The sequence below is a fragment of the Labrus mixtus genome, chromosome 2, assembly GCF_963584025.1.
Source record: "Labrus mixtus chromosome 2, fLabMix1.1, whole genome shotgun sequence".
In the NCBI taxonomy this organism is placed as follows: domain Eukaryota; kingdom Metazoa; phylum Chordata; class Actinopteri; order Labriformes; family Labridae; genus Labrus; species Labrus mixtus.
Window position 1 is genome coordinate 19,014,590 of NC_083613.1, and position 21,303 is coordinate 19,035,892.

Consider the following 21,303-nt stretch of genomic DNA (forward strand, 5'->3'; position numbering starts at 1 on the left):
TGATGACTGCTGTGTTTTGTTGTCTAGTGTTGCTACACCAGAGGTCTGAATGTTATTTCGTTTTCAGCCACCTTGAACATGTCTGCTAGGATAAAGATCAAGACAAAAAAAACAAAAACATTTCTTCTTAGAATTCATTAGATTTTGTACACAATGCATGAAATAAACATGTTTCTTAACACACTGTAGTTTAATTTATCCATATTTGACGTATATGATGGCATGGACAGGTACTTTTCCAACATATCTGCACAACATTACTCTACTGCTTTAACAATGTATTATATCAGAATCATTTTTGCTAAGATGCTGTGCTCCTTTCTTTCTAAAATAGTAGCTGTTGTTGGTTCCTAAAACTGTAAAGGTTTCTTTCATGTGAATTGTCAAAGAATACAGATTTATTGTATTTGACAATAACTCACATTTCCTTGTTTGTTGCACTCTCTGCTTATTTAGTGTGATGCATTTAGGCTCCATAACCTTTTGTGATGTCGCAACCACGAGACTCAACCCAGTAAATGTTACGTTAAGATTTGTTCTACGTTTTTTTTGTCTTGTTCTGCTCTTTCCAATACTTCAGTATGTCTGGGGGTGAAGTCGGTACCATGCTCAGTTGGCACCCCCTTGTGGCAGAAAGGGGCACCGTAACTGACAAACCTTTTCCCATCAAATTAAAGAAACTTTAATTTTTATTCCATGAGCGTTTCTTTGGCCTTTTTGTACGTGTTCTGCTTACACTCGTGTCAAAAATCTAAAACAAATAGGCCTGTAAGGATTTTGTCCCCCCCCCCCCCCAAAAAAAACGTCCTTATTGGTCGACATGTGACGTTCAGGGGGGCGTGGAGCTGGACTGCCATTCTAACGTGAGGGATTTTATTCTGCTAGAATTGTTTTTCTATTCAGCTATAGGCTGATACAAGGACATATATTTCTATGATATCTCAATTCGCGCTCTCACTTCTAACTTCTGCATGGCCTGCTTATCATTCTGGTGTTTCAATCTGCATCACAGTGTCGTCCTCCTCCCTCCTCTCCTCCTCCTCCTCCTCCCCCCAAGTCTCTCCTCTTCCTCCTCCATCCCTCCTCCTCCATCCCTCCTCCTCCTCCTCCTCCTCACAGTTCCACGGCGGTGCTGCTGCTTCTGCTGCTGCTGCTGCTGCCTGCGTGCTCTCCGTGCGGCGCGCCGCGGCCATGGTGGACTCTCCGGGTGCGATGAAAAAGACCTTCTCGGTGCCGGAGATCAAACCGCTGGACCAATACGACTTCAACCGGGCCAAGATCTGCGCTAGCGTGCGGTGGCTGCTGTCCAAATCGTACGGCTCTGCAGGTACACTCTTTTTCTGTTCTCATCACTGAGGGGCTGCTTGGGTGGGGCGCTTAATAATTGATCATGGTTGCCTGAAGCCCATATGGAGCTCTCGGCTTGATTTGTGGTCCTGAGGAACCTCCTGCGTCTTTCTGCAGAGCATCCGTCCATATCAGCCGCTGCACGGATGCTCCACTTGCTTCTCCATGCACGCGGAGTGTGCAGCTTTTTTTTTTATAGATTGCCATGTTATTCATGAAGAGCATTTTCTGCTAATTACCAACATGCGAGTCCCGTCTGGAGGGATCTCCTCAGTGCTGCGTGATGAGGAAGGAGCTGAAGGCTGTCATCGCTGCAGAGAAACAAAGCCTTTTGTCAGAGCTGAGCTCCACCAGGCCTGTGGATGGCTCGTCAGATTGACATGTTAGAACCTGCAAAGAAATACAACGGCTTTATAGTCCGAATGTTTTTCAAACAGCTGCATACATTTGAGTGGGCTGTAAATGGGTCAGGGCCGCATAATATTTGTGTCAGTGTTACGCACGCACGTTCTGCTGTAGCGCGTGGAACTACAGTGAAGGTGACATAGTGGGCTTTTAGACAATGGACGGGTTTTTGCTGCAAGTGCATATTTATCTATCCGCTAAATAAAGCTTTACAGAGTGAGCTCACAGAATGGCTTTTGAAAATAAAATAAAATAAACATCAGAAATATTAAAAACATATATCTTCTTGTCAGCACTGTGCTAAAGCTTTATATTGAGTGGCCAAATTACAGCAGATGTTCTTATGTAGGCAGGGACTCTTAAAGAGCAACCTATGATCAGGCTTATGTCAACAAATGTAATACTGTTGTTAACCTCTTATTAGGCTTGTGTAGTTCAGGTTTTTATTGACACGTGTCTCAGAGATGTTGTCTTTCATTTGTGCTGTTGTTGTATTGAACCACATCTTACGAAAGCTAGTTTCTGATGAGACAGGTGACTAATTCCCCAAACCATCAAGACCACCTGACATCTATAAAACTTAGAACAAATGATCATACAAATATACCATACTTTGTCAGACAATTCCTTTAAAATCCTGCAGAATTCAAAATAATATAAAACTGGAAAAGCAGAAAACCCTTACCCTTAAGTTATTAGAACAAAAATAACAAAATGTCTAATAAGTGACATAAACAACTAATGGATCATCAAAATAGTTCACCCATTCTCTCAGTTAGCTTAATTATCAGTGCTGTTTCGCAGTGACTCACCCGCACCAAATATGAGTTCTGTTTAAAGTGAAGTGACATGAATAGACGCTTTATAAGACTTTAAATAAATTAAGCTTTATGGACTTTTTTTTTTAACAAATGTCTCAGAGATATATACTCTTTAATTAGTTTGTTTTATTCAATGACATTATAAAGAAGGATGCTCCTTTTGGAGATGCAACTAATGGCAAATCCTGCAAGCCACAAACATTTTTCCCCTGAGTATTAATAAAGCATTTCTGATTCTTAAAATTTGAAAAAAAATGTGTAAATTAGTCTTAAATTTCACTGATAAAGAAAAAACAAGACAAGCAATAAACCCTCAGTTTGAAATGCTGGACATAGATTATTTGGAAATGTTGTTTGATAAGCTACCTAAATTATAGCCTATATATTTTTTTATTAATGGTGGCTGATATATTGTCTATTGATGACTTGATGGTAACCTCCAGTCAACAATGAGCTAATGCACAGTGATGTCACTCTGTGATTGGCTCTAGCTGCAGTAGTAGAGTGTCATGGTTCTTCTTTGTGTAATAAGCCGTGTATATGTCTCAGTATAATCGCTTTGGACAGAATTTCCAGTCATGTTTGTGTCCGGTTTGCCTCTCAGAAGACAGGGGGAGAGATGAGCTGAAAGCCTCCCAGCAGGACGCTTCATTGTTGTCTGTCAACTGGAAAATGCCCAGTGGGTGTCTCATTGAAATTTAATGGAGGCCCTGAAGAAAATAGCACTAATACACCACACATGGGGCCCAACAAACCACACAGTCCTGATTCAGCTGAAATGTATTCTACCTGACACGGGCCAGAGGATAACTTATCTAAAACAAGACTGAATATTAATGCAGTCAGTGTCTTTTTATGGTAAAGTAATCAGCTCAGTCAAATGAAGTAGGATTTAGGAAGGCTCTATAAATTGCCCTAGTTGCATACTTTGATTAAACCAGGAATTTCCTCACTGAGATCAAAGAAACTGCCTACTCTGTCTACTTTTAAGGATCTTTTATTGGGGGATCTTTGAAAAAAATCTGTGTTTACAGAGGAACTTAAAAAAAGTCCAGTGACTCCTGATGTCAGTACTATCTAGGATAATTCAGAGTGACTCAGAAGATGTCTCTGATAGACACACGTATAATTCTATATATCTTTTCTGTTGGACTGCAGAGGGGATCTGCCTTCAGTGAAAAAACTCAGCCCTGTGCTAGAATCAAGCAAGCAAGTATAGTGGAGCCTGTCGTAGTTAAAGAGGTAGATATTTCCATATCTCTGGTGGACACCAAAAACAGAGAGATAAGAGAAACAATATTAGATGAAGTGATTCAAAATGAATGCTTATATATCATCAATCCAGCAGATACAGAACAACTCTGGATTTTGATTGTTGTCTTAACTGTTTCGGTCATTTGTAAAGCAGAAATACAAACTATCCTCTGATTTCAACTTCATTATCACTTCTCTAAGTTTATGTCTGTGAAGCTTTTTACTAACATGGCTATTCTAAGTTAAATCCAAAATTCAACGGGACTTGGTTGTTGTCCTTCAGCTGAGTGTTTGGAGGATTTTCTGCCTTTCATTGTGATTTTACGAGAGTAAAACTCAGTATTACTGTGTTTTGTAATGACTGTTTATTCGATGCAATTGTTTGATGATGCAATGATTGGGCTGGGGAAATTTATAATGGGCATTTTTACTGACACTTTATAAAACCAAATAAAAATGAATCTGGCAAATGATTGGTTGGTTAAATGATTTTCAAAGCTGTTAGCTGTAGCCCCACACTTTTTACTGTGAGCACATTGTGGTAGGAAGATTTAACATAATCAACCTTTTTGTGACATTTTTTAGCAGACATCTATGCACTGTAACAATGCCGTGTTGTTTACGCAGCGGGTGCGTGTTTCTGTGTTGTTTATCTGTCTGATACAATCAGTCAAACATTAAATGGGTTAGCTGGTTCCTGCTCTGCAGTCCAGTCCCATCGTCTCTGCTGTGATTGAGACGGAATGGCTGCTTTCCAGTTTCACCGTCCCCATAGTGACGGCAGTCCTATTTCCTCCCAGTGCTGCAGAGTGTGAAAGGCGAGGGTTTAACCCCCGAACAGTGTGTGTCACACTGCAGTGGTGTGTGCTTACAATAGTGTTTATGTAGCGACGCAGATACATTTTCTGTTTAAATTCTTCGTCGTTATGAAGTTGTTTCTCCTCTCTCCTTCAGGGGATGGGCGGAAGGAGTGACAGTTACATAAGAAGGCCTCACTTCAGTAGGATACACAGACAGAGAGGAGCAGTTGTAGCTCCTATTAAGACTCACAGTAAGATGTGCACAGACAGTTGAAGGAGTAGAAAAGAATTGGCAAAGGCTTAGAGGGAATGAGGACTGACTATTGTAGGAAATTGGAGCGATATGAACGCTGATATTCCCTTTGAGAAGTCCGATCCAATCTGCAGGATTACCCCGAGTCCTTGTGCAGCCTTCCAGAGCTGGAATATGGGTCAGTCAGGGAAGAGTGTGTTTTTGTGTCCACAGTGTGTATGTTTCTATGAAATGACCCACTCATACTGGTCTGATCTTCTTACTCGACGTGAAAATCTACACACGCACTTGTCTGGAGGACCTTGGCTGAGCTGTTCATGCACATGATGACATTATCTCCTGCAAGCTCCCTAAAGTCAGACACTGTCACTTACTGTCCCCTCATTTCCAGTAGTTATTTAGTTTATTCCTCCAGAACAGATAATACAACTCCTCCAGAACAGATAATACAATGGAGCTGCAGTCAGTGTGACCCTTGTAATGTTTTCCTCGTGGTTCAATGCGACAAAGCACTTTTCTGCATTAGTAGGCATCCCCCCGTTTCTCAGAGAACAATGCAGGGAAGCTGACTCATTATTCCCTCTTCTTGTTTCTGCAGGAAGGCAACAAACGTCTCGCATTTGCATCATAAACTTCATGGTTTGTTCTCCGCACATGGTGCTCAGAATGTCCTTTAGCAATAGACAGAGTGCATCACTAATCTGCTTGCACATAATGATGGAGTGGGCTCTTTCATGCACTGAAATATTAATCCTGAACTCTTCGGAGTTCATTAGCATGGTTGTTTCTTTCCTTCTCTAGTCCGCTTTAAGCCCTGTGAGGCTGCACAGCAGTGCTTTGAGCTATATGGTAATCACATATATGACGCTAATATGCTAATAAAAAGCAGAATTTGTGTTTCCTTGTTTACTATTTTTGGCAATTTACCATGCCAACATTTGCAAATTCATTCCAAACAAAAAGTATAGCTGCAACTGATGGGATGTTATTAGTTTTGAAGAAGCCAAAGTGTTCATCAAACTGAAATGTTAACTTATTATTGATTCTAGATGAAGTGGAACAGAAGCACATTAACCAGAGGGATTCAACCTCTGGGAAGTGAAGAACAATGACAATCTTAAAATATATTATGTGCAAATCTATTAACAGTATGTTTTGATATTGAACAAGATGTTTGAACTCTTTGACTTTCAGATGGTACAAGACGATAAACCAGAGGGTAACCAAAGTTAAGACTGATCCGCAGGGCATCATTCAAACATGTCTAATATTTTAGTTCATCCCATTTATAAGACATCAAAGGTTTCACTCACATCCAAAAGACAGTAACTTACTCTGGAGGAGAAGTAAAGACTCCTGAATTATTAAGGATGGATCCTCGAAGCACCCTGAATATCTTACATTTGTGCAAATCTAACGTTTGAGACTTTTAAGAAAACCTAGAAAAATTGAACTTTAATAAAGCAGTTTTTTCTTACCACTGTAACTTTTCTGCTTTGCTAAAGTGCTCATGATGGATTAAGTCGGGTCTTTGTAATAGGCTATAGCAATGAGTAAGGTCTTTTACCTGCTTTTTGTAACATAACAATGAGTATGGTCTTTTTACCTGTTCTCTTGGAATGTTAAAAAACAAAGAGTAAGGTCTTTTACCTGCTTTTTGTAAAGTGTCTCGAGATAACATTTGTTATGAGTTGACGCTATACAAATAAAGATTGATTGATGGAACTGCAAATAACACTCCAAAAATGAGAGGATGGTCAAACATATGGAGCTGTATCCTTTGGGCATGCATATATGGCGAAATTATTTTGTGCAATTTATTCAAGAGTTATGAGGTTTAGTGTGAATCCAAAACCACCAACTCAAATTTAAGGCGAAGTCGTTGATCATCAAAGCCATAGGGATTAATTTTTTGGAAACCATAAATGTATTCTCTGTTTTTTTTGGGGTTTTTTTGTAGAGTAATATGTTGGGATTTTGGACCAGCAGTTGACACTTCATGAAAATCAGAGGATGTGAAAAGTTAATGAGATTTATCCTCCGGTCACCATGCACATATGCCTGACATTAAAAGGCAATGTATTCAAAAGTTGTTAAGTTTTCTCTTGTATCAAGAAACAATGGCATGTCAGGGATCATCCAATTCTGCAAGATTTACTGTGAGGGATCCATGCTTGTCTCATCTGAATTTTGGGCAAAAACTATGAGCAAAATATAGAAATATTCTTTTTTTAAATCGTCAATACTTTGACCTAAAGATAACCCAAATAAAAATCAGAGGATGGCTAAACTTTTTGAGATTTTATCCTCAGGACATCATGCATATTTGTCTGATATTTCTATCCAATTTATCCAAATGTTTTTAAAGATTCAATAATATCTGAAAGTTTTAATGTTTTTCCATATATCATGCTGGTCTATGTAGGAAACTTGTTTTTGTATTCTCATTCCTGGCTTGATGCAGCTAGTGTGGCTTAAAATCTGAAGGAGACTTTCCTCTTTTCCTTTTCAGAAAATGTTCCTGTGGAGTTGCGGGAGCCGCTTTATACGGACCAGTATGGACAAGAGCACCTCAAGCCGTCAATTTCCAAGCTGCTACTCTCCCCGGAGATCTACTGCAGGGCCCAGGCCCTGCTAGCCCAGGCTCATGCCACCTCTCCTCCTGCCACGCAGGGGTCCCCTGCAGACAACTCGGCCCTGCTGCAGTTTCTTATCAAGAAAGGTGTCCCTGCAATGGTCCAGGATACAGACATCACAGAGGAGGACCTCAGCCATGTACCCATCAAGACGGTAGGTGCAAGAGCAGGATGTGTATCTTTGATTTCTGCTTCTTATTTTGTCGTTAATGATTTCCAGTGGTTATAGTTCACAGACATACAATTTGAAGGTAAGTAAGAAGAAGAATTAGCATTAAAATAAAACCAAAGCAAAGTAAAGAAAACTGTCTGATTTGAAAAAGTAATACAACATATTGACACTATATAAACTGCCCATGCTTAATTGTTTCTCTACTCAAGAAGCCAATCATAGTTTAGGATTTTTCTGCAGAAGGTGTGGGCATTCATATTTCAAGGGGGGCCTCAGGCATCAAGTAACTACAAAGTTAATACCTTGTTAAATAACATTATAACATTTCCAACTCTGCTGATTTCATGTGACCGCATCTATCAAGGCAGTCAGGTTGACCGGTTTAATGTTCCCTCTTTTGATTGGTGCAGAAATCCCACCTGGCTCTGATTGAATCTCTGATCACTCTGGCGGCTAAAGAAGCGGTGGGTCAGGTGAAGATGGCGCCGGAGGCGGAGCAGATGGGTGTCGGGGCTCCGTGGGAGAATGCTCTGCTCTTCTGGGTCAACAGGGTGAGAACACATTTATCACTACAGTATCACTTTTGCTGATGTCACTTTCAAACGTTGTCACATGGGTTAAAGACAGGGGTTTCTCAGTCAAGATAACAGAAAGAAAATGTGATTTTCAATCATCATTTACACTCCCACCACTGTGCTGCAACCTTTTTTCTAAACTCACAAACACAGGAGAGAAAACTATTTAGAACACAGTCACATAAAGGATCACCAGGATTCTGTTTCTTTTAGACTTGTAAGGCTTCAGTATATCTCAGTTTAGCTGCTTTATGTTTTTAATTTTTACCACGCTGTGTGCCTCTATGTCCAACTTAACCTTTTCCTTTTTTCTTAATGAAGCTGAACCAGAAGTTAAGAGAAAGCACAGAAGAAGAAGAGCCACCCAGATCACAGACGTGTACAGACCTGCAGCCTGCTCAGGACCCGGTAACAACACACACTTACTAACACACACACACATGCATGATGGTTTGCTTTATTAATAGTCTGTCTATCATGTTGCTGCAGCTAACATCGTCCTTGCTCTGCTATTATGTTTTCTTCCCCTGGTTTGTCTCTGTCACGCCATGCTCTCTGGCAGTGTCAGTCCACCCGCTGGTACTGGAAACTAGTCCCTGTAAGTGAACTCTTCTCCTCTTTATCTGCCTCAGTCTGTCTATCTGCTGTACATGGCTGATTTAATGTGCCTGCTGGAAATGCCACACATAGCTCTAATCTGTCCTGTAATCAAAAGTGCCTTTGTGTATGATGGTTATATATCTTTTGACCTTTTCTGCTGACCAATGAGAAGCCACTAAAAATGTCCTGTAACCTCTAATTATTATTATTAACCGATGAATAGACATTGTGGTATTTATGACTTTGTTGCATTAAGTCATCGGTTTCATCTCAAACTGCCCAGATTATCAGAGCTGAGAGGGAGAAGGAGGTGTTGGAGAAGGAAACTACCTCCCAGTTCATTCCTCCCCCTTTTTATTTTCCCCCCTTCCTCTCTTCCTCCTCCTCCTCCTCTGTCGCTCTCCTCTCCCTGAGCAGTGACTTTGTGGTGTGGCGGTTCCCATGATGACCGGCCCCCTTGTCATTTATGCTTGTTCCCTCTCTCTGCCATCCCCCATCCAGCATGCTATCGCTTTTTGTTTGAAGGAGTCGGGGAATAAGCCACCTGTGGTAATGTATAACACCTCGCTCTTCTCTCACCCTCATCCTCTGTGTGTATCGTAGCAACGCACCTGACTGACAGACTGTCCTATCGCCACACCTCTCCCACACTGTCGACCAATGACTGACTGACTGACTGCAAACTAATCACTCTTCCAACCCCGAGGTTGGATGGATCAATAAAAACTCATTAGCTTTCAACAGTATTTATCCATTATGTATTTATGTTTCACTGCTTTTCTTTAAGGTGTATGTCACACATCTATGTTACAGGAGGCATCATAGACTGGATTGGATGTTGAATGTTATAAATCCTTGTCCTCCTCTAACAAGATTGTTTGACATCAAGTCACAGTTGATGCACATATTTGGGATTCTGTTAGGTATATTTTACAGTGGAGAACTGGGGCCACATTAAATATAAAAATCTAAGATTTTGAGAATAAAGTATCAATGTTACAAGAATAAAGCCGTACAATAATGAAGTCAAAATATATAGCCAGGATGAAATTATAATATAACAAGAATAAAGTCTGCTCAGACTGCCTTTTAGACCCACCTTTCTTCAAGATAGAGTCCTGATAGTTATGACCATGGAGTACTGATGTGCCATTAGATTAAGTATTCAGTTTTGGTTTTATGGTTTTATTTTTATTTTTCCTCAAGTTCGTGCAGGCGGCTGGCTGCTCTTCTGGTTTTCCCCTTCAAAATAACATACCAGCTAACCATAGCCTAAAATAACGACTTAATTTCTTGAAATATACAAAACTTGAAGAACTGAAGAAATCACACATTAATTCTTGCGACATAGTGACTTTGTTCTTGTAATATTACTATTTTATTCTCCAAATATGACAACTTTATTCTGAAAATCTCTCCTTTTGTCTTTAATGTGGCTTTGATACTCCGTTGTAATATCTTAGGCACTTAAAAAACTATTCACTTTTATTTTATGTATTTGTTTTAACCTAATCACAATTGAAGGCCCATAGCGTTGCCTGTTTCTGCTGCATGGACATTGAAAGAAAACATTCAAATCAATGGCATTTTTCAGTCCATAATTTTGTGTCTCTTGTTTATCAATTAGTTGTTTATTTTGAAATGTCTGAAAAACCTTGCATTGCACTCCCTGGTTGGTGTGTGTGTGAGTGTGTGTGCAAATGTTTCTTATTTGAAGCATCGCTGGTCTTGTGCTTAGATTCTGTTCAGGGTTTTTTTGCTCTTTAACATCCCTAGTTTGGCTGGCATCATAGTTTGATGGCTTTATGTAATGCTTGAAAGAAGAACATTCCTTGCTGGTTTTACTTTTTTAACCACTATCTAAACCTACTAAACATATCCCTTTTCTTTTTTTACATCTGTAATTTATTTAATGCTTTATAATCCTTCCACTTTCCTCCTCACTTGCCCATTTGATCGTTCTTATTCCTACTTGTCTTTGCACAACTCTTCTTCTTTTCACCCTCCTCTCTCTCATCACTTTTTTTCCTTCCCCTCCCTTTCTTTTCTTCTCCAGATTCGCTATAGGAAGGACAAAGTGCTGTCCAAGCTCACTCCTACTTTCCCTCTGGTTTCTGCGGTCAAAGATCTGTCTAATGGCTGCGCTATAGCTGCTGTGCTGCATTTCTACTGCCCCAGCCTGCTGCCTCTAGAGGGTACACACACATGTACTCAGAAGTGAACACACATGCATACAAATACACACTTTTATTAAATATTTATATTTAGCTGATGTAGGTATCCATCTCAACTTAAAAGATGGTGCCGTCACTTAGAAAATGTTTCCATTATAAATGGACAACATTTGGACAAGTTTTTTTTTGTGTTCTTAATGATTCAAATTCATTTTGTTGCTGCTGCAATTGGTTAACTTTATCTTTCAAAGTATGTTTAGTATTAATTGGTATTAGTATTAAATAGTATTAACTATTTGATGTTTGCCTTAAATGTTGAGTGCATCCACATGGAAAAAAATGTAATATGTATTTCTTTTGCTCCTTCCAGATGTGTGTCTGAAGGACACCATGTCAGTGGCTGACAGTCTCTACAACCTGCAGCTGATTAAAGAGTTTTGCGAGAGCAGTTTGCAGAGCTGCTGCCCCCTGGCTGTGGAGGACCTGCTCTATGCGCCCCCTGTTTTGCATGTAAGTATTTCGACCCTTTGAATTTACAATGTAATCATCATTTTTGAAGATGCATCTGAATTGTTAAAGTGAAGAGCTGCAGAGATGAGAAGAGAATAAAATAGAGAGCAGGTGTACACTATGCCGCTCCAAACTCAAGTCTCTGAGAAAGAAGGTATCACTGCACTGACTTCAAAAGATACATTTTATCAGAAGGCCAAACTTGGAACCCACGGGCTAGCTTCTTACTACAAGAAGAATTACTGATTTCTGAAGTAGCAAGTCGATAACCAGGTAACTGATAACAGATAATCTGCCCAGGTTCTCTGTTTTTGTCAGTTGGCCATTTTTTACAGTCTCATAAAACCACTTGAGTTGTGATGACGGAGTTGGAGTTGAAATACGTCATCTGTACTGACCTGTTTTCTGCACTCATATGCACATATTTGTAAATAGGGATAAATAAAAAAACTTAAATAATGGGCTCTGAAATTGAACTTGGGCCAATGTGTTTTACCTTGTTTGGTCTGAACACTGTCTGATTTCTTCACACAATCAAAGCCTGCTCAAAGAAGTCGGGGAATGGAATGGCAAACTAAAACGATAACACTATCAACACCAACGTTTTTGTCTGTTGCATACAGGTACTGCAATAAAGATTAATAGGATGCAATAGGGCTGAACAGATGGTAATGCAAGCAGAGATCACAGCCTTGTTGTAGAAGCTCTCCTGTCCATGCTGAATGCCTATTATGCATGTAGGAATGAAGTCAGTCTACCAAGTTAATACATTGGACCACATCCTCTCTCTATTAACCAAAGTCCCTTAGTCTTTACTCTTTTTCTGCCTGGTTCATCTCATTGAATATGATTCACCTTCATGATAACCTTATATGCTATTTTCCACAGCTGAACATCATGAGCTTCATAGCTGAGCTGCTGGAGTGGTTTGAGATTAAGAAGCCGGATTTTGTCAAGCCCATAGAGCCCATCGACCTCACAGGTCTGTGACATCCAGAACATCACTGAGGACATTTCTCTAGAGTTGTTATTTTGGCTGTTAACTGTTTGGTGTATAGGTGGCTCACAGATGTTTATCTATCTTTCAGATATTTCAGGTTTACTAGACTGCACAAGTCCTGTGAACGGAAACAGCAACAGGTACCAGCATCCCACTAACATACCAAACACTAAAATGATTAGGTAGAGAAATCAGGAACTCACTTGTCTGATGTGATTCTTGTCAACAACCAATCTGAACCTAAACTACTACAGCAGTAATTTAACCTTAACCTAAATAAACTTAAAAGAAATAATTCTATAGAACCTGGTTATGGCAAGGATAATTTGAAACACCTCCTAGACAATTTTTTAAGCTTTGAGAAGTTATATCAGAATTGTAGATGAAGATCATTAAGGCATTTTTTTTTTCTCAGTGGTTCACCTTCGTTCATCTTTAAACAACCCTTTGTGGCAATCTCGTCCCCAGTGTCACCAGGTAAGAAACCCAAAGATGTGTACACAATGTTTTTATTATTTTGAAAAAGACTCTAATACATTTTTATGGTTTCTGTTCCAGAAAACAAATGTTGGACAAAGAAACAAATCGGGTACTTGTACTTCAAAACTTCACCTGATTTCTATAGTAAATGTGGTACATTCATATTTTATCTTCATTTCGATCTTCTTACTTTGGCTTCTGTGGTTTCTGCCTTTCCATTTTTGTTTGGCACAACCCATCCATTTTTCCACCCTGCCATCATCACCTACCTCTTTGCAGTCGTCCCCTGTCAGCAGTGACTTTCAGCATCCCATTTGGACTGGACAGTGATGTTGACATTGTGATGGGAAACCCAATAGATTCTGTCTTTCGCTCTGTCAGCACTGACAGCCTCACCACCGGCATCCCTGCGATGACTTCGCCCCCAGAAGACTTCAGCCACCTGGTCAGCGCTTCAGTACCATCGCAGCGTTCCTCCTGGGGTCCTTATGCACACACAGCACCACTTGGAGAACTGCCAACCATCGAGGAAGCACTCCAGGTGGTTCATAGTCCTGGCAATAAAGATCGGAGAAAGGAAAAGACAGCAGAGAAAGTTGGAAGAGGATTGCTTGGAGGAAGGCCAGAACCTAGGTTACGCCCTGAAGGAGCCCCTGCTGGTTTTTTCCTACATTCCCCTGAGGAGGATAATCCACAGCTCAGCAGCTCTGCTCCATGTCGCTCTGGGGTCCTCTATCGACCTGTTGGAGGAGAAGTGGTTGATTCTAAAAGACAAGGAAGGGGGGAGAGGAGAGAGAGAAAAGGGCGCACCTCTGATATGTCACGTGATGACGACTCTGTACTACGAGATGGAAGTGTTGACTCCTCTGAAGCATCAGATGATGCCCCTAGAAATGCCCCAGGTAATATTCGACCCAGTACAAGTCGCCAGGGAAACCACAGTACCAGCAACAGTCCAAGGATGACGAACTTTGCTGAACGACGAGACAGTAGACGGCGACATCCAGCTGCTCCCGGGGAGGATTCAGCCTCTGCTACAACCCCAACAACTCCAGGCACTCCACATACACCTTCCACTCCAGCAGGGGCACCTAGCCGCCAGGACAGCCCAGGTCCAAGAGGCCCCGAACCCGGCTCAGAGGCCTGGGAGTTGGGGGCTCGTCTGGAGGAAAAACGAAAAAGCATTGAAGCCCAAAAAAGACGTATCGAAGCCATCTTTGCCAAGCACAGACAAAGGCTTGGAAAAACTGCTTTCCTTCAACTGAAAAAAGAGCAGGGAGAGGGGGGAGGCCAGGGAACAGAGGAGGATAATCTCACCCTGGAGGAGCGTCTCAATCAGATGGAGGAGCAACTGAAGCAAGAGGAGGAGAAAGAAGAGAAGGACAAGAAGGACAAAGAAAAGGATGGAGAGAAAGAGAAGGAGAAGCCATCTGTGTCCAATCCTCCTCGTTTGGAGAAGCAGGTCACATTCTCTATTGATAGTAAGAAAGGTGCAGAAAAAGGAGCAGAGAAGGAGAAAGGAGGTGAAACTGTCATAGTTGAGTACAATGAAGTGGTTCAGAAATTGAGTGAAGCTCTGCAGTCACTACAGAAGGACATGCAGAAACTTACAGAACAGCAACAGCAGATCATGAGCAACCAAAGACCTAGAAATACATCAAAAACCACTCCAAAATCGACTTCGAGAAGTAACACCAAACCCCTAGTCAAAACTCCTCCTCATACCCCAACAAAGACACCACCAAGAACCCCTACTAAGACTCCTACAAGGAGTTCCACTAAAGCTTGGGTGATTCCTGCTGCTCCCAGTCCCCCTTCTGGTTCGTCCCCATCACGGCGATCTCATGTTCTTTCTTCCCCAAAAAACCCCATCATCTCTTCCTCCTGCCCTGCTCCTCGCACTAAAATCCATTCGTCAACCACTCCACGCAGTCCCAAGCATCATCCACGCCCCCAACATCAGCCTCATCCCCGTCCTTCTGAACTCAAGTTCCCCCCACTCAACCGTGTCCTGACACCAACCCATAATGTGGACACCATCCCCCACTTGAGGCGTGTGTCCCCAAGCAAGTGTCAGGTTCAGACCTCCTCTTCCTTCCGAATTGGTGGACAACGGACTCCTCAAGAATCTCCTCAGCCTACCCAGCAGCCGCAGCCTGATGATAGCACCTCAGACACAGCTTCAAGTGAGACCCCAACTCAGTTTAGCCTGGAGCTGGAGCAAGAGGATATGGAGGTTGTAGGAGGGCTCCCGGTCTTTCAACAGCCAAGACAAGATCGTCTGAGAGCTGCATGTGGAAGCAGCTCCGAAGCACTTTCTGAGTGCTCATTTGAGAGCGATACTTTGTCCCTCTCTGCTGTGTACAGCGCAGGAGGTGATGGTGTGAGGGGTGGAGATGCAGACAAGCGCTGCAGCATGATTGAGGTATCGTTGTCATCTCTTGGAGGGCAAGAGGGAGGCAGCGATGAACCAACTGACGAAGGGCATGAGTTTTCTTCTGATTCCATGAGCGACCACACTGAATCTGCTGTGGAACCTTCTGGAGGACTGGCCGCTGAACCCTCAGACCCCATAGAGCAACTGGATCTGGCAACAGGAACCACCAGTTTTCCAGAACAACAAACAGAGGGTTCAGAGGGTTCAGAGGGTGAACAGATAAGACAGCCTGAAACTTTGGAACCAAGTGTAGAACAGAATGAGCTTGGGCCAAAAGGAGGAATTCAATTTTTCTTTAAGGTGAGTGCTTGCAAATCATAATGAAAGTAAAATAAGACTTGGTTTGCATGAACATTGATTCAAAATAACACTTGCATATGTCATTTGGTTGTAGGAGGAAGTACTAAGTGAGGAGGAGATGGCCCAGCGTAGAGCACTTCTGTTGGAAAAGCAGCAGAAGAGAACTGAAGAACTGAGGAGGAGGAGACAGTGGCATGAACAAGAGAGGTATATAAAAAAAAAATTGTGAATGCTGCCACACAAAGTAGATTCTCACTTCTTCCCATCTGCATTTCCTTATGACGGAATCTATAAAATTGTAAACTAGTTAGTTTAAGCTGGGATTGATCCTTGTAAAAGTAACCTCATTCTACTTGGTTTTAGACCATTATCCCCGGACAAAAGAATGGCATCTCCCTCCAATACCCCTCCTGCAGTCACAACCTCACCTTCACCTACACCTCCTGCCACACCAGTCCGTTGGGGTCAATTTACACGAGGGGAGTACGCTCGGCGGCATCAACTCAGAATCATGGAGGACTTGGGCAAAGTGCTTCAGCAAAAATCTACCCCTCAAGGACGATCCTCTGCAAAGAAAACCCGTTCAAGGCCTCGCAGCATGACTAGAGAGGAGACCAAGTTGTCACTTAGTCCTGCCAAAGGAACATCTGGTAAATATGAAACAAAACATATCAACTGGTGCGCTTGGAAATGACTTTGATGACTAAAGTTGTTTTGTCAATGTATTTGTTTCTCCAGGCTCTAAGTTGACCAAAGTCTACTCTCATTCCTCCCTCAACCTGGCAGCCACAGATGAGCCAGGAAACAGATCTGCTGACCCCACTAAGAAACCCCAAAGGTACATTGGGTCATTCATATACCTCTCTTCACTCTGATAGCCTCCTGGCTTTCGAGACAACATTGCTTGGTTGGCCAGATTTGCTCAGTGTGATTATCCATATTTTCAACCAGAGAACTAATGGATTGCCATGAAATTTGAATTTCAACTAACACTGTCCCCAGCCTTCTGAAGGCAACTTTCTGACTATTTTCTAGATCCAAGATTTTGATTAGTGGAACCAACAACAAGTAAAAACTTTAGATTTTTAGCACCTCAAATGTTTTGAGAAAAAAAACATTTTTGATGCTTATTAGTTTAGCAAGATATGGATATTGGGAAGCACAGTGAGGGGTTTTAAGAGTCCAAGACTACGTTTGAGGTTTGTTGAAGTATTACTCAAGTTGAGATGGATGTCACATCATTATCCAGATACTGTATTCCAGAAAAAATTAAAGACTGATTGAAATACTCTTGTCACTAACTCTTTTCTTACTGATGAATCGTTCGTTCCCAAGAACACAACAGACAAAAGTTGATAGACTAACTGCTGGCTTGTTGGCATTCCTCCCACAGCCGTCCTGATTCACCTTCAGGGTGTGTGATACCAAGCAGACTGGCAAATCAGAATGGGGATAAAGACTGGGAGACTGGTTCCAATGGAACATCTCCTGCCAAAGAATACACAGGTGCGGTACAGTACCACACAAGACTATCTATCTATCTATCTATCTATCTATCTATCTATATCTATCTATCTATCTATCTATCTATCTATATCTATCTATCTATCTATCTCTATCTATATCTATCTATCTCTATCTATCTCTATCTATCTCTATCTCTATCTATCTATCTATCTATCTATCTATCTATCTGCCTCTCAATTGATCAACAGCCAATGGATAGTAAAAATCTAGAGGGATCGAGCCAATATGTACAGTATGATAATTAATTTGTCCTTAACACCTAATGTTAGCATTCCATAATTTCAAGCTAACATTACTGGTAGCTACCTTGTACATAACTTTTAACTGACAACTTTAGTATGCACGTGTGAACAAGTAAACAAGGGTGCTATTATTTGTATTTGCAGGTCCAAAGCTCTTCAAAGAACCGAGTTTCAAGTCCAACAAATTCATCATTCACAACGCTCTCTCTCGATGCTGCCTCGCTGGAAAGGTCAACGAAACACAAAAGACCAAGATAGTTGAGGTAGAATTTTCATTTTACTGTACCATAAGCCGATTAAACCCTACTTTTGAAAACGTATGACATAAATCACCCAACACTTTTAAGAATTCTGTTACTTGTGCATTTGAGGAACCAAACTAGCTTAATGGTATGTTTGAAGCAGAAAATGATAACTTGCATTCATCTGTCTCCAACACCATTTCCTTCCTTTAGGAGATGGAGAAGAGTCCTGCCAACCACTTCCTCATCCTCTTCCGTGATTCCAACTGCCAGTTCAGAGGCGTTTACACCATGAACTCTGACTCCCAGGAGCTTGTACGATTGGCTGGCATGGGCCCAAGGACAATAGGCTCCACCCATGTGGAGTCCATCTACAAATACAGCTCAGATAGGAAGCAGTTCAGTGCCATCCCCTCCAAAACCATGGGCATGAGTGTGGACGCCTTCACCATCCCTAATCATCTTTGGCAAGGAGGGGGAGGAGGGGGAGGAGGAGGGAGCAGGAGAGCAAGCATTACCAAGAAGGCGGTCATTACCAAGTGAGGAACATAAAACATGACAGTGACAGACCATTTCAGAAAACGCTTTATAAATTCATCATAGTGACAACTGTTGTCAAATATGAAATACAGAAGGAGGGGGAGGAACAGTAAATAAGTATAACTAAGAAAGTGAACAACAAAACACACATAAGTAACAGATCATTAAGGAAAACAAACAATCATTTTGGTAGAAACTGTAAAACTGTGTGAAAAATGTGCACACAGACGAGCCTTTAGCCATGTGTGTGCTTAAATAAACTTCACCTCTCTTGCCCTGGGATTCTACTACAAATACAAAATACTAAACATTATTTGTACTCCCGTTGAATGTGCATGAAAAGGCTAACAGCACAGCTTTTCTTTTGCCAAACAGAGACGCACTCATATCCAGAGTGAACAGAAGAAGGTTTTATAAAATATAAGGATAACTGCACAAGAAGGAGTTACTTTTAAAAAGTCTCATTACTTTCATTGTTTGAAGTACAAACTCAAAAATTATTATTTTTTCTTTAAGAAGAAAATTAGTTTTATTAAGTCGTTTATGGACAAACACTGACTTTCAGAAGACACATGATTACTGTTTGTTTCCTCTACAGTTCTGTGGACTGAAGGCCTCAAGTATAACACCAGTTTTATAAGTAACAACAGAAGAAAAGCCTTCTCATGGCAGAGCTACAGGGAGGACTTTTATCTTTTGCGACATTCAAGTTGAATCCTGCCTAATGTCGTCCAAAGTACGTTTGTTTTGCTAATCAAAAGATAGCCATAACCGTAAGATAGAGAACAGGATTGATCAACAAAGATCTGTAACTGTGGTTTTCAAAGGTGATCACCACAGCATGAATGGTTATTTACTGTATATGGTATAAGCTAATTTCAAAGGAATATCATGGTGACAGTGAGGTTTAATGAAACTATGTTGATAGTGGTTGTATGTTTGTGAGCATCGGATGCCAATGAAACATCACTCAGCTGTTTGCATATTGAGGGTGAAGTGTGACATGCAAAACTTCAGACATTCAGAAGTACAGGATTTGCTGCACTCTAGGAGTGGGGTTCCATTTCGGATCCAGATCCAAGTTTGTAAACCATCCCTATAGAATCCCTTATCAAATCTCTCATTGATGTTCTCACTTAGATGGCCTTTTTTGTACTAATTTCTGACACTACAGAAAACTTGTGACCGACACACACGTGCTAATTGTACACAAATATTTCTATGACAGATTCGATGAAAATGGTCAAGCCCTTACAGTATCTTCAAATGTTGATATCTAACAGAAAAAGCTGCTAAAAACATTTGCAGGAAGTACTGAGAATAGAAGGGGCAATCACAAGTTTGTTGCAATGTGTATCTACTTGTCATCCTGTTTAAGCAAGAATTCATGGCATTTCCACCACTCTATTCTCAGACCTGATGCAGGCTTCCTTCAGGTAACATTAAATGCATCTTGCATGTAGAGAAATTTGCCATTTACTTAGTATTTGCAGAATGAAAACAAAGAACCATGATTGTCCAGTGTATTGGTTTTACTCACATTTGAGCTTCTGTGGTTTCTGCAGCTGTAGCAGTAGATCAGTGACACATTTTGTGATGACAGTCCTAAAAGCGCTTCAAGACTACTGGAACCTCAGTGGTTTACATATGAAATTGAATGAAAATATGTACATATTTTTTACTGAAAAGTTCCCATCCAGACTACTAGGTTTCTTTAGGTTTAAAAGGTTCTCCATTTAATAAGCCGATTCAGAACTGGTTTCAAATTATGCCAAATGCTATTGAACCCCATCTCTATCTGCAGTAGAGTGCACAGTTAAAAAGGTGTTTTTCAGACCAGCATTCATGTATGAAATAAACTGGAATAAACTCCACAGATCAAGCTTTTCTGTCTTCCAGTCGTTTTTTCTCCCAATTCTTTCTTTACATGTGCAGGGACCTGGGTTTTGTAAGACGCCCCCACTTCAGACTATTCAAAAGTAAATACTAATCATCAAAAGAGTCCAACAATAGTTTGTTATGGTTTTTATTGCACCTTACGTTGAACATACAGTATGAAGCTCAGATACACATATAGATAGAAAGTCTTTTGATTAACAGATGTATCTTGTATTGCAGTGGTTGACCAGGCATCACTCATTGGGATCTTTGGGACACTTTAACCTCTGTTAAGATCAAACTCTTCAAAAATGAACTACTGATCATCTCCCCAAAAGATCACCAAGATCAGCGTGTGTTGTGGACTTACTCTAATTCAGTATTCAGAGCCCTTTCTTTGTGAAGTTTGCAACAAAAAAAATTAAGGAGCAATGGAAGGCATGCGTTGTTTTTATAGTCCTGAACTTCTTTTTAAGATTTCTTTAGAGGCACATTTCTACTTACACACTGCTGCCACAAAAGTTACTTCTCAGCAGAAATATGCTTAAAGTCACCCATGGATTCGCAACATAATATGCCCCTAGTGGTCGAAACTCAGCAGGACACCTTTGGGCATAATGTGGAACTGTGAAAAATAACATGGATTCAAAAGGATAAGAAGGATAATGTTTTTTACTGTTGCGAGAACATTTGATATTATTGGTATTAATATTATTTATTCCTAAAACATTTAGGCCTAAACTGGGTTAAAGATACATGTCTGTAATTGTTGAATTTTATACTCAGGTTCAGAAGTGACTTGCAAAGATTATGTTGACTGTGATTTAAAGATGCTACACTAGTATTTGCTTTCTTTTTGATTTTAAACAATAAATTAAGGCTAAACCTCAAAACAGGCAGTATTTTGGTACAACACAAACTGTATGTGATTAACAATATCCCTTTTGTCATGATCCAGGTTTATTTATTTTTATTTAACTATTTTAAGATTCTTTTTGGGGATTTTTTTGCCTTTATTGTAGAGACAGGACAGTGGATAGAGTCGTAAATTAGGGTCAGAGAGACATGACATATGGGTAAGGAGCCACAGGTCACATTTGAATAAACTAT

The 21,303-nt window shown here is 40.7% G+C and overlaps 1 protein-coding gene across 4 annotated transcripts; it reads left to right on the plus strand.

Moving 5' to 3' along the window:
- Nucleotides 1–1,110: 1,110 nt before the first annotated feature.
- On the plus strand, nt 1,111–20,198 carry LOC132987569 (calmodulin-regulated spectrin-associated protein 3-like). 4 transcript variants are annotated; one of them, XM_061054678.1, is made up of 19 exons: nt 1,111–1,327; nt 7,393–7,670; nt 8,099–8,239; nt 8,585–8,671; nt 8,826–8,861; nt 9,365–9,412; nt 10,920–11,058; nt 11,408–11,547; nt 12,436–12,529; nt 12,636–12,687; nt 12,963–13,024; nt 13,106–13,136; nt 13,307–15,764; nt 15,859–15,971; nt 16,128–16,414; nt 16,503–16,602; nt 17,158–17,270; nt 17,678–17,796; nt 17,989–20,198. In XM_061054678.1, the coding sequence occupies exons 1-19, from the start codon at nt 1,192–1,194 to the stop codon at nt 18,316–18,318; spliced, it is 4,764 nt and encodes a 1,587-aa protein (XP_060910661.1). In that variant the 5' UTR covers nt 1,111–1,191; the 3' UTR covers nt 18,319–20,198. The 4 variants fall into 4 exon arrangements, with proteins under 4 accessions (XP_060910661.1, XP_060910664.1, XP_060910662.1 ...); XM_061054681.1 differs by having other exon boundaries at nt 13,409–15,764; XM_061054679.1 differs by lacking the exon at nt 9,365–9,412.
- The last annotated feature ends 1,105 nt before the right edge of the window (nt 20,199–21,303 follow it).